This window comes from Ischnura elegans, chromosome 11 (genome assembly GCF_921293095.1).
Source record: "Ischnura elegans chromosome 11, ioIscEleg1.1, whole genome shotgun sequence".
NCBI classification, from domain to species: Eukaryota; Metazoa; Arthropoda; class Insecta; order Odonata; family Coenagrionidae; genus Ischnura; species Ischnura elegans.
Window position 1 is genome coordinate 63,568,340 of NC_060256.1, and position 19,437 is coordinate 63,587,776.

Here is a 19,437-nt window from a genome sequence, read left to right on the forward strand (position 1 = left end):
GTATTTATTTCACCAGCATGAAAAACAATAATAAAAAATCATTGATGAATATCAAAAAGTCATTTGTACATGAGATCAGACCTCAGATGCATTATAGCTGAGGCATACCATTGCATACCACCAACGCACCTTGGAAAGCTCCCTGCCCCCTGTAGCGTAACGATCTATGTCTTTGAGCTATCTAGTCCCACGTTATGATGGAATACTTAATAGCTTTGCTGGGGCTACTTCAATATTATTATCTTCACAAATACCTCCTTACCTTGTTTAATTCTTTCCTTAAAGTTCCTCCTGTCCAAAATTGTGCTCCAATGCAGATGGTGAAGCTTGATAATGCTTTGAATGTTATTATAGTGTATTTCATTGACATTCAGGCAAGGATTGTAATTATGGTACAGTGTTGGACTACACACTAACCAAAGGGCTCCTAAACAAAAGGCATTCCTTAATTATGTGTTTGAATTTGTATCCACGAATATGGATTCCAAGAAAGATTGTATTTCATTGATCAAAATTGATCTAACACTATCCGAGAAATTTCCTTCCAATGTTAAATCAGAAAATGCTTTATGTGGCTATCGATAAATGGCTGCCCTACTATTGCCATAAATATTAAAATAATTTTGATATTTATGGCAATAGTAGGGCAGTTAATAATAAAAAACCCACCCTCAAAAATGATTTTTTTCTATGAGGGTCAAGCAACTACTCTCTTGGTCCTCTTGGTATGGATTGACCCTATCACACATATGACAAGAGTAGACATTATTGCTGTACGAAATAACTTTCTGATTACATTCTGGATACATTTTGCTTGATTGAAAATCATTAAAATTATAAAAATTTTAATAGAGACATTTCTTTCAATAACAAAATCATAGGGGTAAAGGAAACAAATTGTCTTTTCAACATTATTTCAAATATTTATTGATTTTTTCTTTTGTTATAAATCACCCACGTTAATGTGGCCTTTTCATCTTATAAAGCTCTTTTATAACAATGTGTTTTTACATCTTGGAAAATAGTTCTGTAAACACACTATGGGTTACAGTTTTTCATAACAGTTATAAAATCATAATTAGCAACTCAAGAATTTGGATAAAGATTGGTTATGATCTCTAGTTGACAGGAGTAATTAGGTACATCAAGTGGATACTTCTATTTGATTCAGATTGTCTAAGTCCCTCAGTAAATATCACCCCTTTACATCCTTTGGTTGGAAAGGAATGTGGATTTTAGAAATGGGATGTACATTTTGCAAGTTATATAGTTGAAATATTCAATCATCTCTTTAGAACCAAGGGTAAAACAAGCATCTAGTGAAATATTTTAATTACTAAGCAGCTCTGGCTTAACTGTGTTTGTATTTGTTTCAAATTACAGTTAAATTCCACAGGTGTGTACATGTTTAAAAATGTACGAACATTGAACAACATCATCTTTAAATCTATGCAGATGAACATAAAAATATATCTGTTAATTTTATTTTATTTGGTTTATTCTTGGGGTTATATAAACTATCGTTCACCCCTTCAGATAACAGTAATTCATTTCAGTTTTATGCTTGGAACATATAGCGATGGTCTCGTGATTAATCTGATCAGAGCTCACAATGGTACTATACACTCATGGTTGGTAGGTATGGGTTTTTTAAGAGGCAAAATATATGCATTTGTAATAGGAGACATGCACATCGAATGACAAAACCCTGCTTATATACATCTCATACAATTGTGAATAGGTCATTGAGGCTAAATTTTTGGTACCTTATTGGAAGTTGACTCATTAACAAAGTTAAATGTTGCCCAAAATATATTGCGGAACCGAATTTCACATTCTTAAATAGTATGCTGTAAAATTAATGTACTCTTTTTAAGTACCATGGCAGCTTTTCCTCACTTTGTTCATGAATGCTATTATTTTTATGCAATATAAATAATTCTTTTGTGGTAGGTGTTTTGAAAAAAATCGAAAAACCTGAGTGCTTTAGGTAATACTTAAGTTTTTAGGGTTGAAACTGGTAATTATAATTATGTTACCATAATATTTGGAATTTGTTCTGTTTTTTTCATGCTTTGTACACGAAAAAAGAATTTAATTAGCTGATCACTGATTATATGATGGATTAATGGGAAATATAATATCAAATAGAAATCCATTATATGTCTCTGTGAATTCAATTTTTTTATACTCTTTTTCAATCTTCATTAAAACATTTTCTTACATCATGCCACATAATAATTACTTCTGATCACCCCATTAGAAGCATTGATGGCTACCCTCAAGAATGAAGACATCAGCATTGAATAATTGGCACTTTTCCAAAAATATGCTGGAAAAAATTGTGTCTAACTTCTTGTTGGGTGTTTTGTGCTTCAACACGTATTATCATCTCATCCTCGAAAGAGTTCCTGCTTTATTTACATTTCTATTCCAAGAATTTTTCCCCTGTGACAACTTTTGATAATATCAGTTGTTGATCTTCAAACACCATCAACAGTGAAGTAACTTCAGCAGCTTCTGTGCTGCAGGATTTGTCATGATTTTGATGGGGAAGACATTTCATCCACCTATTGTGCTAGTGCAGCTGTTGTCTACCAACTCTGCCGTCTCCACCCTCTTCCTCCTCCATTGCCTTCAGCTGCTTCACCACTTGGGCGTGCTCTTCCAAGAGGCGAGCAAATTCATTCTTTCGGCTTTCCACTTCACCCTGAAATGGAGATGTTTGACATTATTTGACGCCTGGAGACCTAATCTGGCTTAAGTCAGAATTTTGATGAAAAAATTCTCATCATCATCATTACTCCTGTAACACAATGTAAACAAGCCACCATGTTGTTTGTAAATAATTTAAAACTAACAATGGTAGTGAGGGACGGGGAGATTGTTGTGAACGGAAAAGAGGGAGTCGTGTATGGAGAGAAGGAAGAGATAGACAGAAAAATTAAAGTAGCGGTGCATTGAGAGAGCGGAGGAATAGATACGGCAGAATTCAACATCGGCAGGGAGAAGAAGAGAACGCAGAGAAAAGGAGGCGCTTACGAGAGGAGAAGAGAATGGGAGGAAAGGAATACGGCAGAACTCAAGACCCCCACACTGGTGCAGTTCATGGCGGTGGTTCAGTGAGTGGTAGTACGGATAATATAAATGGGATTGTGATAGTCATGGTGGCTTTTTGATGTTGTTTTTTGCTCCCAAGTTTCAAAATATAGAGCTTGTTTTTGAATTGTACTGAAATTATTTGTCAAGTTAGTGGTGGACATTTAAAAAACGTTACACTCCCAAGCAGCAGACAATATCTATTGGATTTATAAATACCTAAGTTTGATATACATATTCAGAACACGTTGTCATTACACGATGGATATGCAATGTGATGGTTTAGGGGATTAAATTCTCCCCCCCTGGAGCTCAGAGAATTTTTTTAATAAAAATATTTTAATGTGATAAATTTTGTGATTAATATTAGGGGGGACGGATGGCTCACACACAAAACATCAAACTATTCACTCACCATTTTTAATCATTTACCTTAAAAATTTTCTGAGGAAGTAATGTATACTAAACTTTTCACTAGGGGAAATATGTATGAAATAAAGCACATGGAATTATCAGACATGAGGTTTTATCAGCACCTGTTATGATGTAGCTAATTCATGGAATAGCCAGCTCAAATCAGCCAAAAATATAGGGTTACCGTTACATAAATTCTCTACAAGGAACATCAGGCATACATACCACTCTAATGAAATTCTGAAAATTTCCTATTGATCCCATGTGTGCAAAAAATTTTATTTAAAAGGTCGAAGGTCGTAAAAAAATTTTTTTTGGCCCAACAGTTAGTTTTGCCATAACAGTTCAGACCAAAATTTTAGATCGGGTAAATATCTGAAAATTTTTCCTTATCTTTTTTTTTTGCTACCATTTACCATTTGTATTTGCTAGTATTTCATTTTTACTGATATTTTTATCAGGAATATTTTTATAACATACCCATGTATAAGTTCCCCCCCCTACCCCCCCAGGCGTTTCGTGGTGCAATATGAAAAATCCCTCCCTGAATTATTAAGAACATCAATAAAAGAATTTCTTTCTTATTTTAATAGCTTTATTTTTCCCTTTCACTATTTTCATTTGATTCTCATCACTGTCATGGATTTTTTGAGAATACAGTAAAACCAATTTCGTACAATCCCTGACCCTCCGTTTAAGTTAAATGGAGGAAATGTGGGCGCATGTTCCTCTATAATTTCATTTAAATTAATGTTAAGTAGGCTCATTTATCCATGATGTGAATAACTTATCCTTTGCCTATTGCTGTTGTATAAGCCTCAGTTTAATGTAATTTGCTAGTCCCAGCCTGCAATAGAAAATGGGAATGTGCGGAGATGGTCACTAGCCATCAGGGCTGGAACTAGGAGTTTGGTCAAGGGGGGCAATGACCGCTTTTATATAAGTGTTATGGTGGAACATGCGCCCAAACTTTTTTTCGTTGTACATGAACCAATCTTCTATATTATTTCTACTGTATAGATACCTTTTTCTCAACTTACACGCAACCAAACTCTACAAATGAGGTACCAAAATGCACAGAATTTATCAGAGAACATGCGACGGCATATCTTACTTCCTAAATATTGCTATTGCTTCCTAAAATTGGTTTTTAAATAATAAAAAAAACAAAAACCGGTATATATTCCTGACGTTAACGGCGCACAAACTGACACACATGTTCATTTGCAACAATATTTGCATTCTTAAAATAAATTTTATCAAAATGCGGCTGATTCCACATTCAAGTGCCCTGTTAATACGTAAGTATGAGTCATCATGTGCGTTTAACAGAGGATAGTGTAATTACTTCCAATGTTGTGTTTAAAGAGGTCCTCTGACCTCAATTTGTACATGAACATTCCAATTAAATTTGTATACAAGACCCTCTTTTTTTCTACATTTTAAAATTAGAAACGCGCCTATCCCTCTGTGGACCTGCACTGAAAAGAGCGGGGGAAGCCCGCTGGGAGCGGGCGCAGCTCGCTCGTTTACCTCTTGTTTGGTAGGCGAGACCTTAACCCCGCCGCCACCGAACTTGAATTGTTCGACCGTTTTCCCTCCCCCATGTTTTCACGAGGCTCTCACCTGGATTTGTTTTATCCTGGCGTCGGAGAGTTCCTTTTGACTGGACGAGTGCGTGAGCGTGCCGTGCCTCTTGAAGCCCCCCTCCTCCTCCTTGCTCTCCTCGCTGAGGTCGCTGCTTTCGAGCGATGGGTCGCACTCCACGGCAACCACCACTTCCACGCCGAAGTCGCTGCTTTCCATCGACGCCTTCTCCTCCGGCTCCTCCTGAGGGTTGCCCTTTTCCGCGTCCACGTCGTTCACTATTAAGCTGCCGGAGAAGAAGAAGAAGAAGAGGAAATGTGAATCTTCTTGCGAAGGTGTGTATTCTTATGCAATTGTGTTTTACTAAGGGGAGCACTATATCCTAGGGGTTTTTAACCCGCGTTTCACAGGGTAATTTCTTGCGGCCCTTCTAGAGGCTAAATAAAATATAGTACCGCAAGCCAAATATTGACACTCTAGTCAGAAATAAACAAATTTAAGTATACCGCGACTAGCTACGGTCATAACTTTACGAGAGTCACCCGCAATGTACTAATAGGGTGGTTTCCTATTATTTTTTTGCTCCTGGAGTACGCATTTCACGCTCTTAGATTTTCGAATGACGATATCTATTTTTAGCGATTAAATGAAAAGTGAAAATTTTCAAGCGCGCGAAAACGCGATGGCTAAGTGTGAATGCTGGGTAAACTCCGTGTGACGTCGTTCTGCTTCCCGCTGCCGCAAGTGAGGTGACCTTGGGGCGAGACTTTGAGCGCTGATACGATGCAGGATGCTTGCAGGTAGCAGAGTATGAAACCTTATCAAAAGAAGAAAACTTTCCTACCGTAGCCAGTTTTAATAGGTGATTATTAAGAGACGTTTCCCTGAGCTCTGTGACTCATGCATGCATTGGTAATCTCAGACGATGTACAACTCCTATCTCTTCGTATAGAAACTAGGTCCCAGTGACGTCACGTGGAGTGGCATCGCATGGGCGCCAATCTGGCCTTTTTCAAATGAGGATAAAATTGACCCTTGCCATTCGTCTAAACCGGTATTTCTAAAACCAAATAATTTGTATATTATGAATACACTAATGGTGGGTAACGAATCGCAATCAATGCCTTTCGTTTTCTTTGATGAAGGAAACTACCCTATTGTGTTTTACTAACGGGAGCGCTTTATCATACTGCAAGGGTCTTTAACCCGCGTTTCACCGGGTAATTTATTGTGGCCCTTCTAGAGGCTAAATAAAATATTGTATCGCAAGCCAAATATTGACACTCTCGTCAGAAATAGACAATTTGAAGTATACCACGACTACCTACGGCCATAACTTTACGAGAGTCACCCGCAATGCACATATTGTGCGAAAAATCCACAGCGAAAAATTCATTCGCCTTTGATTGCGAATGCGGAAGGGCGAATGATTTTTTTTCTTTGTGGATTTTTCGCACAAAAGTAAACAATGTAAAATATCGCATCGAAACTTTTTAGCCAGTAAAGATTATTGCCCTTAGAAATTGTTTTATTTTTATATTTTTGATGTGACGGTAAAGTGACGTTGAGCAATGTGGCCCACTGGATGTGTAATAGATTTTTGGCCCTTGCATTAATATAAGGTTTAAGATCCCTGTCACAGTGGATGGAGCGCTTGGATGCGATATACGGCCCAGGATGCAAACCCCGGAAGTTCCAATAAAAATCTACGGTCTAAAGAAGAAAATAAGGAATGAAATATTTGACGAATGTTTGCCAAAATTTAATATTTGATTACTTAGATGAAAGTAAAATGCGGGAAAGCTTGGTGGCCTAGTGGGTAGATATATTGTTCCGGCTGGTTGACCTAATTCTGGCATGGTGCGTGTCGAGTAATATTTTAATTTCTACATCTCACTCGATGGATTTTTCTTCCTCATAGGAAAATCCACTAGAATTGGTAGAAAATTAATGCGTATACTTGGTTTCGCTATTTAGTGGGCCCTTTTCGCTTCTATAGCGTTGAGGTGTTTTTCCCCGTCCCCTCCCTTCCGCTCCTATCCTCTCCCAGAGGCGTCGGCGGGCTCCCATCGCGGCGACGCCTCTATCCTTTTTCCTTCCTCTCCAGCCCCTCCCCGGGTGATTGGGCGTATAAGCCACGGGATTGGTCCCGGCCCCGGTGCGTTGTATCCTCGAAGGGCTCCCCTGAGCCCTCATGCATTGTATAAAGGGTATCTACCGATTCGATCGATGGATTTTTCTTCCTCATAGGGAAATCCACTAGGATTGGTAGTATATTAATTGCGTTTCGCTTGGTTTCGCTGTTAGTAGGGCCCGCCCGCCTTTGTGACGGTGCGGGATTCCTCGTCCCTTCCCTTCCTTCCCTATCCCCTCCCCGGAGGCGTCGTCGGACTCTCATCGCGGTGCCTCCTTCCTTGTTCTTTCCCGTCCTTTCTCTCCTGCGGGCAGAGGAAAAAAGCTAGCGCTTAGAATCCCTGCCCCAGGAGTGTAACCCGCGAGCCCGCCCTAGGTGTCTCGTTTCCATTGTGTAAAGGGTGCTCTGTATTGTAACATGGTTGAATATTTTGGTAAATTCGGCACATATTACTGGCTGCATGCGGATGATTGTCCCTGGATTTTTTATTTGAATTATTCCAATGATTGAGGTTAAATATGATGTAAAACTACTTTTTATATTTTTAGACGCGCGTTAGTGGCTAAAAGAATAAAGGTTTGTACCTAAATGGTTTAATACTTGGGAATTGGTCACTTAAGTATATGCGATGTCATTCGGGTTACAGTAGCACTGATAAACTAACTATAATTAAGACTAGAGGCAAAAGTTACCGGTAAGCTTAATAGACATGATACTAGATTTGATTCATTGTAAAATATAGTGATATTTAGCCAAGACGGGTGAATTATTTTATCGGGTCGTGTGTGCATTGTGATTCATGATTTGGAAGGTGAGAAAAGGTAGCTATTGCAGCATAATGTCTTCTTTTTATGCAGATGGAATCGCAAATGCGGGAAATGCTGACCGAAACTTTTACTCGAAGATGTAGTTATCGAAAAGTTGTTTTAAACATTTCGGCAGCCACTCAATTTTTCGGTACCATGAAAACAAGAGGTGTTGCCTAGTTAGAATGAAAGACTGTTTTAATTAGTTCCACGAGTATATTAATATTTCTTTGTTTGCATCAAAGCTCCTCCTAAAATGCTGAAGACCCCTATGTATATAGGATTATTATTTAATTGAATTTTTAGCCTGAGGGGAATTATATGCAAAGCTTCACTTTGGCTGGAATTTATGTATTCTTCGTACCACGGAAAGGATTAAATATTTTTCCCTGTAAAATGGGAGGTAATTTAAATCATAGATAGCTATATTTTCCTTTTTCTCGAAGTTTTCATACGCTACACGTTTCCAAAAAAATGCCCAAATTTCGACCGCTTTTATGTACGTACAAAAATTTTCATACGTGCAGTTCTTATAAAAGACATCTCCCTGGACACCAATTTTTCCTCTGCGCCTTATCGGCCAAAATAATGACGCCGCTGCCAGGCCAATCTTCAAAGCTCTTGGGAAATTAAAAGTGGTGGTATATCCGTTGCTTTTATTCGGGTGGAATATTTTCCTCCGACGAAAAGACCATTGACTTCTGAGTGAATTGAGTCGCTCTCAAAGCAGTGGAATTGACAACGTTTGCTGTAGGCTGTAGAATTAATGCCTCAGAGGATCTAACGTATTTTAATGGTTATCGGAAATGAATAGATCGTTAATATTTCAGATGAAGTCTTCAGCTACTAATAAAGAAACATTAGTGTCGGGCATATTTCCATTATTTCAACTTTTCTCGTGCTAAAAGTATGGTACTATTCTCAGGAACTCATACAAATCTTTCTTTTTCTCTAGATACAGAAATATTTCCTGGATCCTCAGCCAAACTCAATTGTCCTGCATTGTTACCTTTATTCAGTTAGGCTACCGTGAAAATTTTTATAGAACCGCTTTATTTCCTTATTCATTTTTTCCACATTCGGAATCGAGTTATTTCTCCCTGCTTCACCCAAATATTCTTCAATTCTCATTCATAAATCGTGTTTCTCCCCCAGGTCCCATTTTTCCCTCTCCTTTCGCGCTTAGCGTACCGTTATTTCGTGATTCTTTCCACCGGGGTAAAAAGCGTAAAAAGCCTCTCCGTAGTGAAAGATATCTTTGTAGCACTAAAATAGGTGGATGATTGTATCGCCCCAAAAATTTCTTTTTTTTTTTAAATCTCCTGCTCGGTTAGAAAAGTAACCCTACGAAGACGTTGGACTTAGGCGGTGAGTTTTGTGTCTTGTTTGCCGTACGTGACCAAGTGGCGCGAATTTATCGAAACTCCTGTCGCTCCCTCCCTCCGAAGGCCATTTTGTTCTTGTAAGGAATCGGGGAAGATTTGGCGGGAGGGAGCCAGCTGCTTGGGTGATCGAGGGTTTTCGTGGGGAGCTGTGAGCGCCACCCCCGTCTCCTTTCTTCATTCCTCCCCCCCTCCGACTGCCCCGCCATCTTCCGCCAACCAATCACCCCCTCTAATGCCTCGATCAGACTACGGTTATACCAGCGATTGTCCTACCATGGGCGCACCATGACGATTTGCCGAAACAGGTAAAAGACAGTGCATCACAGGAAATATAAAAAAAAGGGTTGTCACCCACTTACTTTCTGGCGACCCATGAATACTGACCATGTAATTCATTTATCTGCTCATTGATGTGATTAATGTCCACTGTTGTGTGATAAGTAGCAATTTAGTTCTTTTTTCATCTGTTAAGCTAAATTTCCTTTTTTAAAGTTGTGTTATTTGTTTATTAGTATGTTTACTGTTCGTTTTTCTGTTAGAAAAAGAAATTCAGTTCTTTTCCAGTTCATTGTAAAATGATGACATTGTATATTTCTATTGTTAGCTATGCATATGACCTCTTCCCTTATTTGTTTTCTGATTGGTTTATTACCATATTAATCTTGCGCACCACTATGTAATTTATATGTTCCAAAGGAGTTCACTCCTAGAACAATAAATGAGTTATTATCATTATTATTACCCAGAATCAAAACTAGGGGGTGGGGGGCAAAACTAGCTGTGGTCGTTCAAGTTGTAACTTTTTTGCTCGGAAAAGGTTAATGAAACCAAAATTTTAAGGAAATTAGGACAGCAATTTATTAGTTTTTACAATTATTTGCTTGAAAAAATAATGATTTTTATTTTAGTTTCATGTCTTATACTAATATCAATTTTCTTCAAAAGGAAAATTTGTCCATAACTTTTGTTTTGTAATATATTTATTTTCGCTTCTAGGGGGGGTAGTTGACCCCCCAATTTCCCCCGCTGGGTACGCCCATGTGTCCTGACGATAGTTGGCGGAACTTTGGTGTAAACGCAAGTCCGGATAATAGTACACGTAGTTCCGAACATTGCCAATTTACAATGAGTTAGGCACTGCGAAACCGGAATAGGAAGCGCCAAGTCGTCGTCATTATCACTGGTCAACAATCCTAAGATTGGTTTGACGCAGCTCTCCACTCAATTCTCCAATCAGCTAATCTTTTCACACCTACGTATTACTTCTCTTTCACATCCTTATTTACCTGTTCCATGCATTTCGTTCGAGGTCTTCCTTTTGCGTTCTTGCCATCCATTTCTGCCTCTACCATTGTCTACATCAAGCGAGAAGAGAAAGACGAAAAGTTAGTGAAGCCCTCATAGCTCCAGGAGTGAATCATAGAGTTGTCCCAGCAAGGAAGAATCAGGGTGGAAGAAGGAGTATAGGTTACGTTTGGTAAACGTTGAACACAGTAATATCTTAACCCCTAATTACCTCAACAGCTTTGTTAGCTGGTTCGAAGATTTTCGCGGCGTTGATTAGATGAACTCTGCATTCTCTTCGGATTTTCACCGCGTCCGTTGTGTTTTGGCGACAACAGTTTCCTTCGACCTGAAGACGCTGGCTGGAATGTCAGCGAAACTATTGTCGCCAAAACACAACGGACGCGATGAAAACCCGAAGAGAATGCAGAGTTCAGCTTTGTTAGCAGTCAGTTCTCGTTCCCTTTATATTTCAGCAATGAAGGGTAGCAAGGGTTTCACCGTCGCAGAGTCCCTTGGATGGCATTTCTCTACTCTACTCCCTCATAGGGTTGTGTATTGTTGCTGCACATGCTACTATGTAGTGTATTATCGGCAATCCAGAGGACTCTGCACCAGGGCCGGATTTAGGATGTGGGTGGCCAAAGGCCCATTTTGGTGGGAGGCCCAAGGGTTCAAGGTGCTGAGCAGGTAATAGGATTTTTAGATAGAATGAAAGGGAATAGACCTTATTGTGAATTTAAAAGGGAAGTGCTTGAAGGAGGGGGAGGCTCCCAGAATTCTTAAGTTCTCCATGGAAACTTACCTTAATCGGAAGAATGCTTTAATAGTACCTCTGTATTGGTGGAAAGCTCATGCTTGGTAGGCCAGGGGCGCAGCTAAAAATTGAGACTAGAGGGGGTTTTAGGCACAACTAATGCTAAGGGGTGTCGGGGTATTGCATACCGGCTAGGGTAAGCGGGATTTGCGGGGGTCCTCCTCCAGAAAAAATTTAAGTTTAATGGTTCAAAATGGCGAGTTTACCGGCTTTCCGAGGGATATTTGATTAATCCTAACACTATTCTATAATTAATCCTAATCCGATTAAGTAAAATGGATTAAACTTAAATATTTCTCTGAGCTCTGGGAGTTTATCAACTTTGGGGGTTTATCCCCCAAACCCCCCCCTCGCTGCGCCACTGTGGTAGGTAGCCCTGAGTTGGTGGGTGACCCAGGGCCCAGAACAGACCCCTTGGGCCCCCTTTGATCCGGCCCTGTTCTGCACCGTCGCAGTGTGAATGCACGCTCGTTCGTACGATCGCTGGTACGAAAGCAGTCTGAACGAGGCATTACGCACCCCTCGACACCACCCATCCATCCTTCGCAGTCTTCGTCCCCCCCCCCCCCCCCGTCTCTTTTTACAATGCAAACAAAAGCTCCGTCGTCGGCATCACAAGACGAAAGAGAGGGAGAAGTAAGATACCTCAAGGGTGGGACTGGGAGATGTTTGAAGGCGAGCAAATGGAATTGTCGAATGGAGTGTCGGGACATGCAAAAAACTGCTTTCTGCGACCGCCTCCCCTAGATTCTCGAAGTAGCATAGGGGTTGGCGAGAGGGGGAAATCAGTTTGGGAGAAGCGGAAAAAATAGGTGGAAAAAAAAGAATGGCGCTAGAATCGATTCCGTATTTTCTTCCCGATCGACGTTGATGGTGAAGGTTTTTTTTTCTTTTTTTGGATGCGAGGACAGTGGGGAGAGACGCCTTGGAGCCGTGGTTGGTTTGAAGGTTTCTCTGGTGGAGGTATGTGTGTTGGTGAAAGAGGTATTTTTTTTGTCGGGGACGGGAAAAAGGTTGGCCGTGTTTTTTTTTGCTATTTAATGTTCCAGGGACGGCGAAGGGGTGAGTGTCGTTAAAGGGATTCCGTGGTGTAGGTTTGCGGATGGGTTTTAAAGGGTTTTCATGCGGGTTTTTCGATGGTGGCCTTGAGGAGTGAAGAGAGTTGGTGAGAATCAGGGACAGTCTAGAGCAGGAGTGGGCTATTGTTTGGGCCACTTTGTATGGGCGAAGGTTATCGGAGGACCGCACCTTTTACTATGATTGTATTCATCAGTTAACATTATAATTAATTTCAGAAAAAATATAAATTGTACAATAAAAATTAAGCAATAGTGGTAGTTCTATTCAAATTATTAGTTTTTTTTCGTATGAAGATTTTCATAGCTTCTTTTATCAATGTTGGTGGTTGCTTTCGGAAAATTCTGCGTAGGTAACATTATCTGCTCGTCGTTTCACTTCTCCTACTGGGAGCGTTTTCAAGGGAATAGGAGGGAAACCGTTCTCGTCCCGAGCTTAACAACAATGGGTTAACGAAACCTATATAACCTATATACTTACGCAGCTATTCCCGAAAGCAACCACCAACATTCAACTTATTTATTTGGTTAACTTTATAATAGTTAGATATCTAGCTGTTAGCACATATAATTATAGAACCAATTTTGAGACAAGTGTACCCGATCATTTTTTAAATTCTGTCGGGCATCACAAAATCTGTGTCGGGCCATCACATGTGGCCCGCGGGACTCATGAACTGTCCCTCCTTACCGAGAGATGAAGGGGTTCCACCCCTGGAAAAATTTAGTGAATTGCATGTTCGAAAATGGATTTTGACGCTATTATGGCTCTTTAAAAAACTAGATAAAAGTTAATAAACAATAGCGATTTCGTAAGAAATAATACCACCGAAAATGATAGTTTCACAGCTTATAAAATGTAATGATGTATTATGGCTCTATTATCTATTTAGTGAATTCGCTCTTTGAAACTGCACTGAAATAAAAAAAAAAAGATCTCTAAAATAACCATTTTGAATAACCCTTTCAACAAAATGCATCAGGTCCTCTTTTATATTCTGACACTTTTATTTTACATATTTTTATATAATCTTTTTAAACTGAGTTTGTTGTAAACGAAGCTACTAATGAAAACTCAGGGTTTGTTTTGTTGCAAAAACTTTTTGGTTCAAGTTATCCGAGTCATTTTTTTAAATTACACCTTTCGTGTACGCTTCACGATGGACGCGAGCCATGTGGTGGGGGACCTCAGGGCCGTCGGCGGTTGTCGACCAGCCCTCCTTGCCAGACCATCTCTAGGTAGAACATACAGTGGATTGCGGGGATCGGGTTGGTGTGGTGGCTAGTGTGTTGGCTTCCCACCCGGCGGGATCGGGTTCAAATCCCGGCAGTGGCAGAGAATTTTCAGAGACTGCCCGATCCCTGCTTGAGTGTTGTGTGGAGGATATTTCAAGCGCAACACTCCGTCCGTCGGATGGGACGTTAAGCCGTGGTCCCCTTGGCACCTTTCGTTAAGAGCAGGCTAATGCCGACGCCGGGTTTCTCTCCACCCTTCCTTCCATACCCTTCCCTCATGGCGCTAATCACCTCAGCTGTCGGTCGCCTCCTCCAAATACCATACCATACAGTGGCGTGCGCTTACTTGAGTCCCATCCGGACCGGGACAATTCGCCCAAATTAAGCGGCTGTTATATATATATCCGAGTCGTTGAGGTATGGCATGGAGGAGGCGACCGAAAGCTGAGGTTATTTGCGCCATGAGGAAAGGGTAGGTAAGGAATGGTGGAGAGCAGTGACGTAACTAGGAATATGCTTTGGGGGGAATCGGATCCACTCAAACGTGAAAACCTTAAAACCGTGAATAAGCCGTGAATTTCATCTACCGTGAAAAAACCTGGAAATAGCCGTGAATTTCGTCATAAAACCTTTGAAATCTCTCAAACTTGATTGTAGAACTACGAATGACAGAATAATAGAAAAATCGATGTTTCGATCATGTTTCAAGGCCGAGGCACGTGCAGACACTGTCCACGCAATTATCTGCACACGCGTATTCAAAAGCGCAACTATTAATTGGTCCGTGTGCCATGACAGCACATTGACCTTAAGCCTGCGATTGGAAGACGTTAACCCTGGCAAAAAAATCAGGCACTTCTTCACTTCCCTGCCACCTTGCTCTCTCCATTTTTCCCACTCACACTCTTTAGCCGGACCTGAATTTTGCTATCGGTAACATCATAAGAGATAGCACTCTCATTGCTGCGTTTGCATTCAAGGCATCTGCTGCGTTTGTTTCATTGTTAGTAACGTGCGGCCGATGATTGTTACGTGATCAATATTTCTGCCTAAAATGCCTTATCTACAAACCGTGAATTTGACGACATTTATACCGTGAAAACCTGAAAAAAACCGTGAATTTTATAATGTAGTGGGAACCCTGGGATGCCCTGGGGTGGCGACCCCTCCCCCCAAGGCAACGGCGGGTACGGAAAAATGTTTGAAAAATGAAACCTGGAAATACATTTTTAATCATTTTGCCACGAAAAATTTAACTTTAAGCAGATTCAGTTATTATATGTCAAAACCAGGCAATATTTTTAAATATTTTTTGTATTCTCTGAAGCTTTGGGGGAGGGGGGTTTATCCCCTCACCCCATATCCCAATAGTTACGCCCCTGGTGGAGAGAAACCAGGCGTTGGCCTGCTCTTAACGAAAGGCGCCAAGAAGACCACAGCTTAACGTACCACCCGACGGACGGAAAGTTGAAATTTTCTCCACAAATCATTCAAGCAGGGATCGGGCTGTTTCTATAAATTCTCTGCAACCGCCCGGATTTGAACCCGAGCCCACACGGTGGGAAGCCGACACTCTAGCCACCGCACCAACTTGATCTCCGTCGTTCAGGTCTCAAGAAAGGTGCAAGAGGGAAGAATGCAATGATTCAGACATATTTTAAGGAGGGATGAGAAGTATGGGGGGAGTAGAATTCCAGATCTGCAAGTGGAAGGGAAGTGAACGAAAGAGAAGATGGAAGGACTACGTTGCGAATGTTTTGAGGGAGAAGGGTTCGATTGAAAGGGAAGCCCAGGATCGAGTGACTTAAACGCGACGAGTCAGGAACAGCGACCATTAACGGGAATTAAACTGCAGAGAAACAAGAAGAAGTTCAATATATCCAAAGCATTAAGTGCACATCTGCAGTTACAATAGGGTGGTTTCCTAATATTTTTTTATTGCTTCAATCGAAAGATTATTGCTCCTGGAGTACGTATTTCACGCTTTTAGATTTTTTAATGACGATATCTATTTTTCGCGGCTAAATGAAAAGTGAAAAATCTCAAGCGCGCGAAAACGCGACGGCTAAGTATGAATGCTGGGAAAACCCCGTGGGATATCATTCTGGTTCCCGCTGTCGCCGTGTGAGGTGACCTTAGCGCGAGACTTTGAGCGCTGATACGATGCAGGCTGCTAGCAGGTAGCAGGGTACCCTGCTAGCAGGTAGCGCTTAGGTTAAATAAGGATTATTGATGCCCTATCAAACGAAGAAAACTTTCTGACCATAGGCAGTTTTAATAGGTGATTGTTAAGACATGTTTCCCTGAGCTCTGTGCCTCATACATGCATTGGTAATGTCAGACGATGTAAAACTCCTCTAAAATCTACTCGTATAGAAACTAGGTCCCTGTGACGTCACGTGGAGTGGCATCGCATGGGCGCCAATCTGGCCTTTTTCATATGCGTTTAAAATTGACCATTGCCATTCGTCTAAAGTGTGATTTCTAAAACCAAATAATTTGTATATTATGAATACACTAATGGTGGGTAACGAATCGCAATCAATGCCTTTCGTTTTCTTTGATGAAGGAAACTACCATATTACAAACAAATACTGCTGCTACTTCCGCTGAATTTTTTTGACGCTGGTAAGCTCGTGCACACTCCCTATTGATTTATAGTGTATCATCATAAATATACTGGGTGGAGGAAAATAGTGTCACGAAATGGTATGACCGACCGACCGCTTAGGTCATTTGCGCCATGAGGGAATGGTAGGGAAGGAAGGGTGGAGAGAAACCCGACGTCGGCATTAGCCTGCTCTAAAGAAAGGCGTCTAGGGGACCGCAGCTTAACGTCCCATACGACGGACGTAGTGCTGTCCTCAAAATGTCCTCGACACAACATTCAAGCAGGGATCGGGCAGTCTCTGAAAATTCTCTGCCACGACCGGGATTTGAACCCGAGCCCACGGGGTGGGAAGCCAACATTCTAGCCATCACACCAACTCGAACCCCGCGTAACGAAATTTTAACCCTGTATAGCTGATGCCAGTAAGAACCAAAATTACTAATGATGTTTAAAACGTACCCTTTTTAAACTACGGAAGCTTTGAACCAAGTGCTCCGATTGACCGCGAGTTTGACCTGTTGCCGGATATCCAGGATACATCGCGATTTGCGGCAGGCAAAGCATTCGAAGTCATGAGTTGTCCAAAGCATCCGGCAACAGATGAAACTCGCGGCCAATCGGAGCACTTGGCTCAAAATTTCTATAATTTAAGAATAGTGCTTTTTCAACCTAAACACACCGAGTAATTTTTGGTTCTTTATGGCATCAGCTATACAGAGTTAAAATTTCGTGACACAATATTCTCGTTTCTGTATATCCGAAGCATTCCGTGCATATTAGTTATCATTACGACCAATTACTACAGCTTGCCCCGCTGTTCTGTTTAACGCAAGTCAGCTGATGCTAACTACCTATCGATTTATTGCTCATCATCATTAAGTATTTAACCGCCACGCTGTGCGTTACTATAGAAATGACCAGCGTGAAAATTTATGGCGACAATACTCAGATGTTTTGTAGCGTTTCAAATGAGGTTTTGAATAAGTGAAAAATTAATTGAAAATGCGCTTTCAAATGAGCTGCGGTAAAATTGTTGGTAAACGAGAGTAGATAGATATTGGTGAGGGCAAATGTACGAAATCAGTTTGTATTTAAAATAATGCAAATATTCAAGAAATGTTTTGGCAAGCACCTACGACTTAATGCCCATTTGAACGGCTTCCTGTCCCAGTTAATCCAGTTATGCCCCACATTAGCGACTCTGCCCCTTCTATCCGTGGTCCCAAATAAACTTAATCTCCACTGTATGTATGTTTCCGATGTAAATGTTTCGCTGTGCTAAGAAGCAAGACAGTACGAGAAGAGAATAGGATTGAACATTTACTTTCTTCGCGAGTTTTCAGCTAATAACCCCTTCATTCGAAGCAAATTCTTTTTTCGTATATTTTAAATAGTTTGTTCTCATGAAAAAACACGTATGGTGGTATGTAAGATTAATCCTGAAGACACGATCATTTTTTCCATACCTTTGGAGCAGTACTGTAGTGGAGAAAAAATTTAGATGGTACTCACCAGAATTTGCCAGCAGCTGAACATGTATTATACATCCGGCCGCGATTGAAATGTCCAACTTTTATTTTAGTTCCATGTTGTGCCACGAGATAATTCTGAACAAGTAAATAAATATTTACAATTTTTCTCTCTAAAATCCAATCGGCTATTTACAGTAGGGCTATTTTTACGGATTTAAAAAGGTAGTTTAACTAGTACGCTTATAATGAGTTTGGATTTTAGGGGGTACGCCGTACCGGCCTATCTACAGCACTGCTTTCGGGGGAAAAAAATGACCGCTGTACACTATCATTTTCCGGGATGATTCGAGGGATGGAAATCTCATCACTTTTCCCATCACTCAGCTCGTCCCTTTTTCCGTCGCTAAAAACATCCCTGTTACCGTTCTTCAGCCAATCAGAACGCACGGCTGCTAACAGCGATTGTAATGCCTCGCTTGTATATTAATTGAATGACAATTTTAAATACGTAAAGTTGCGGAATAAGCGATGAAAAAAGGATAGTGGGAATGATTGTGTGATTCAGAAAATGATGGGTCGAGCGATCAATATTTTGGTCCCGGAAAACCTATCGCTTGAGCTATCATTCTGAGGGATGGAACAAATGATCGTGTGATTCAGGCTTAAGTTGTATGATTGGTGTGACCTTCGTCAAGTTCCCTGGCACTGATATCTTTTTAAACTATTGTTCCAACCCTATGCTTACCCTTTCAGCGACTCGCAGGCATCAGATAAGAACATATTGGTTTAGGTATGAATGGACAACTATCAAACGTTAGTACAGGCCGAACATAGCTCAACTTCAGTGTTCGATATACCAATGTGACCAGTCCCTTGCCTAGGGTGGTATGTTGATAATGGCATGAAGTTTGCATGCTTCTCAATTCGGAAATGCATCTCTGCAAGTCTCATCTCCTTTCGCTGGTGCATTGTATTTTTGCCTTTTGTTTACTTGAAAGAATGAATTTATTATAATATAATATTCTTTAAGTATCTGCACGGATAAAGTGCAGAGGAAGGGGAATTAATTGTTGCTTCATGCCTTTAGAAAAGGGAATCAAGGTAAACGGGGATTAAATTAACATGCTGCGCTTCGCTGATTCGTAATATGGCAGATATTGCACTATAAAATTAGTGGTCATGGACAAAATAAAGTAATTATTGGAATTTGAAAAATGTAGAGCCTAGGTATCATGTTTGAGAATTTAATTTCCTGAAACCCCGTAGCTTATTCTTTATTTTATAAAATGTAGTGAGAAACGATCCAGGAAATTTAATTTTCTGCTTCATCGTTAATGGTATTTTCTTAGTAATCTAGTTAAGTCACATGAGAAAAAGACGGAGAGAAATAGATAATATAACATGTATTTTTTCTCATCGATGATTAACAGCATCTCTCATCTATAAGAAGCTCTAAGGTAGAATTAGATGAATTCCACGGTGAGAAGTATTTACGACACTTCTGTTTACGGAAAGA

General features: G+C 40.5%; 1 protein-coding gene across 2 annotated transcripts in view; it reads right to left on the bottom strand.

The window, feature by feature from the left end:
• Positions 1-902: 902 nt before the first annotated feature.
• The window catches only part of LOC124167904, a 177,453-nt gene continuing 158,918 nt past the window's right edge, over positions 903-19,437 (bottom strand). For both annotated transcript variants that reach the window (XM_046545972.1, XM_046545971.1), the window contains exons 3-4: positions 5,140-5,386; positions 903-2,710 (exon numbers count right to left, since the gene is read on the bottom strand). In XM_046545972.1, the coding sequence (XP_046401928.1) occupies positions 2,579-2,710; positions 5,140-5,386 (379 nt within the window). In that variant the 3' untranslated portion in view covers positions 903-2,578. The remainder of the gene's footprint in view (positions 2,711-5,139; positions 5,387-19,437) is intronic.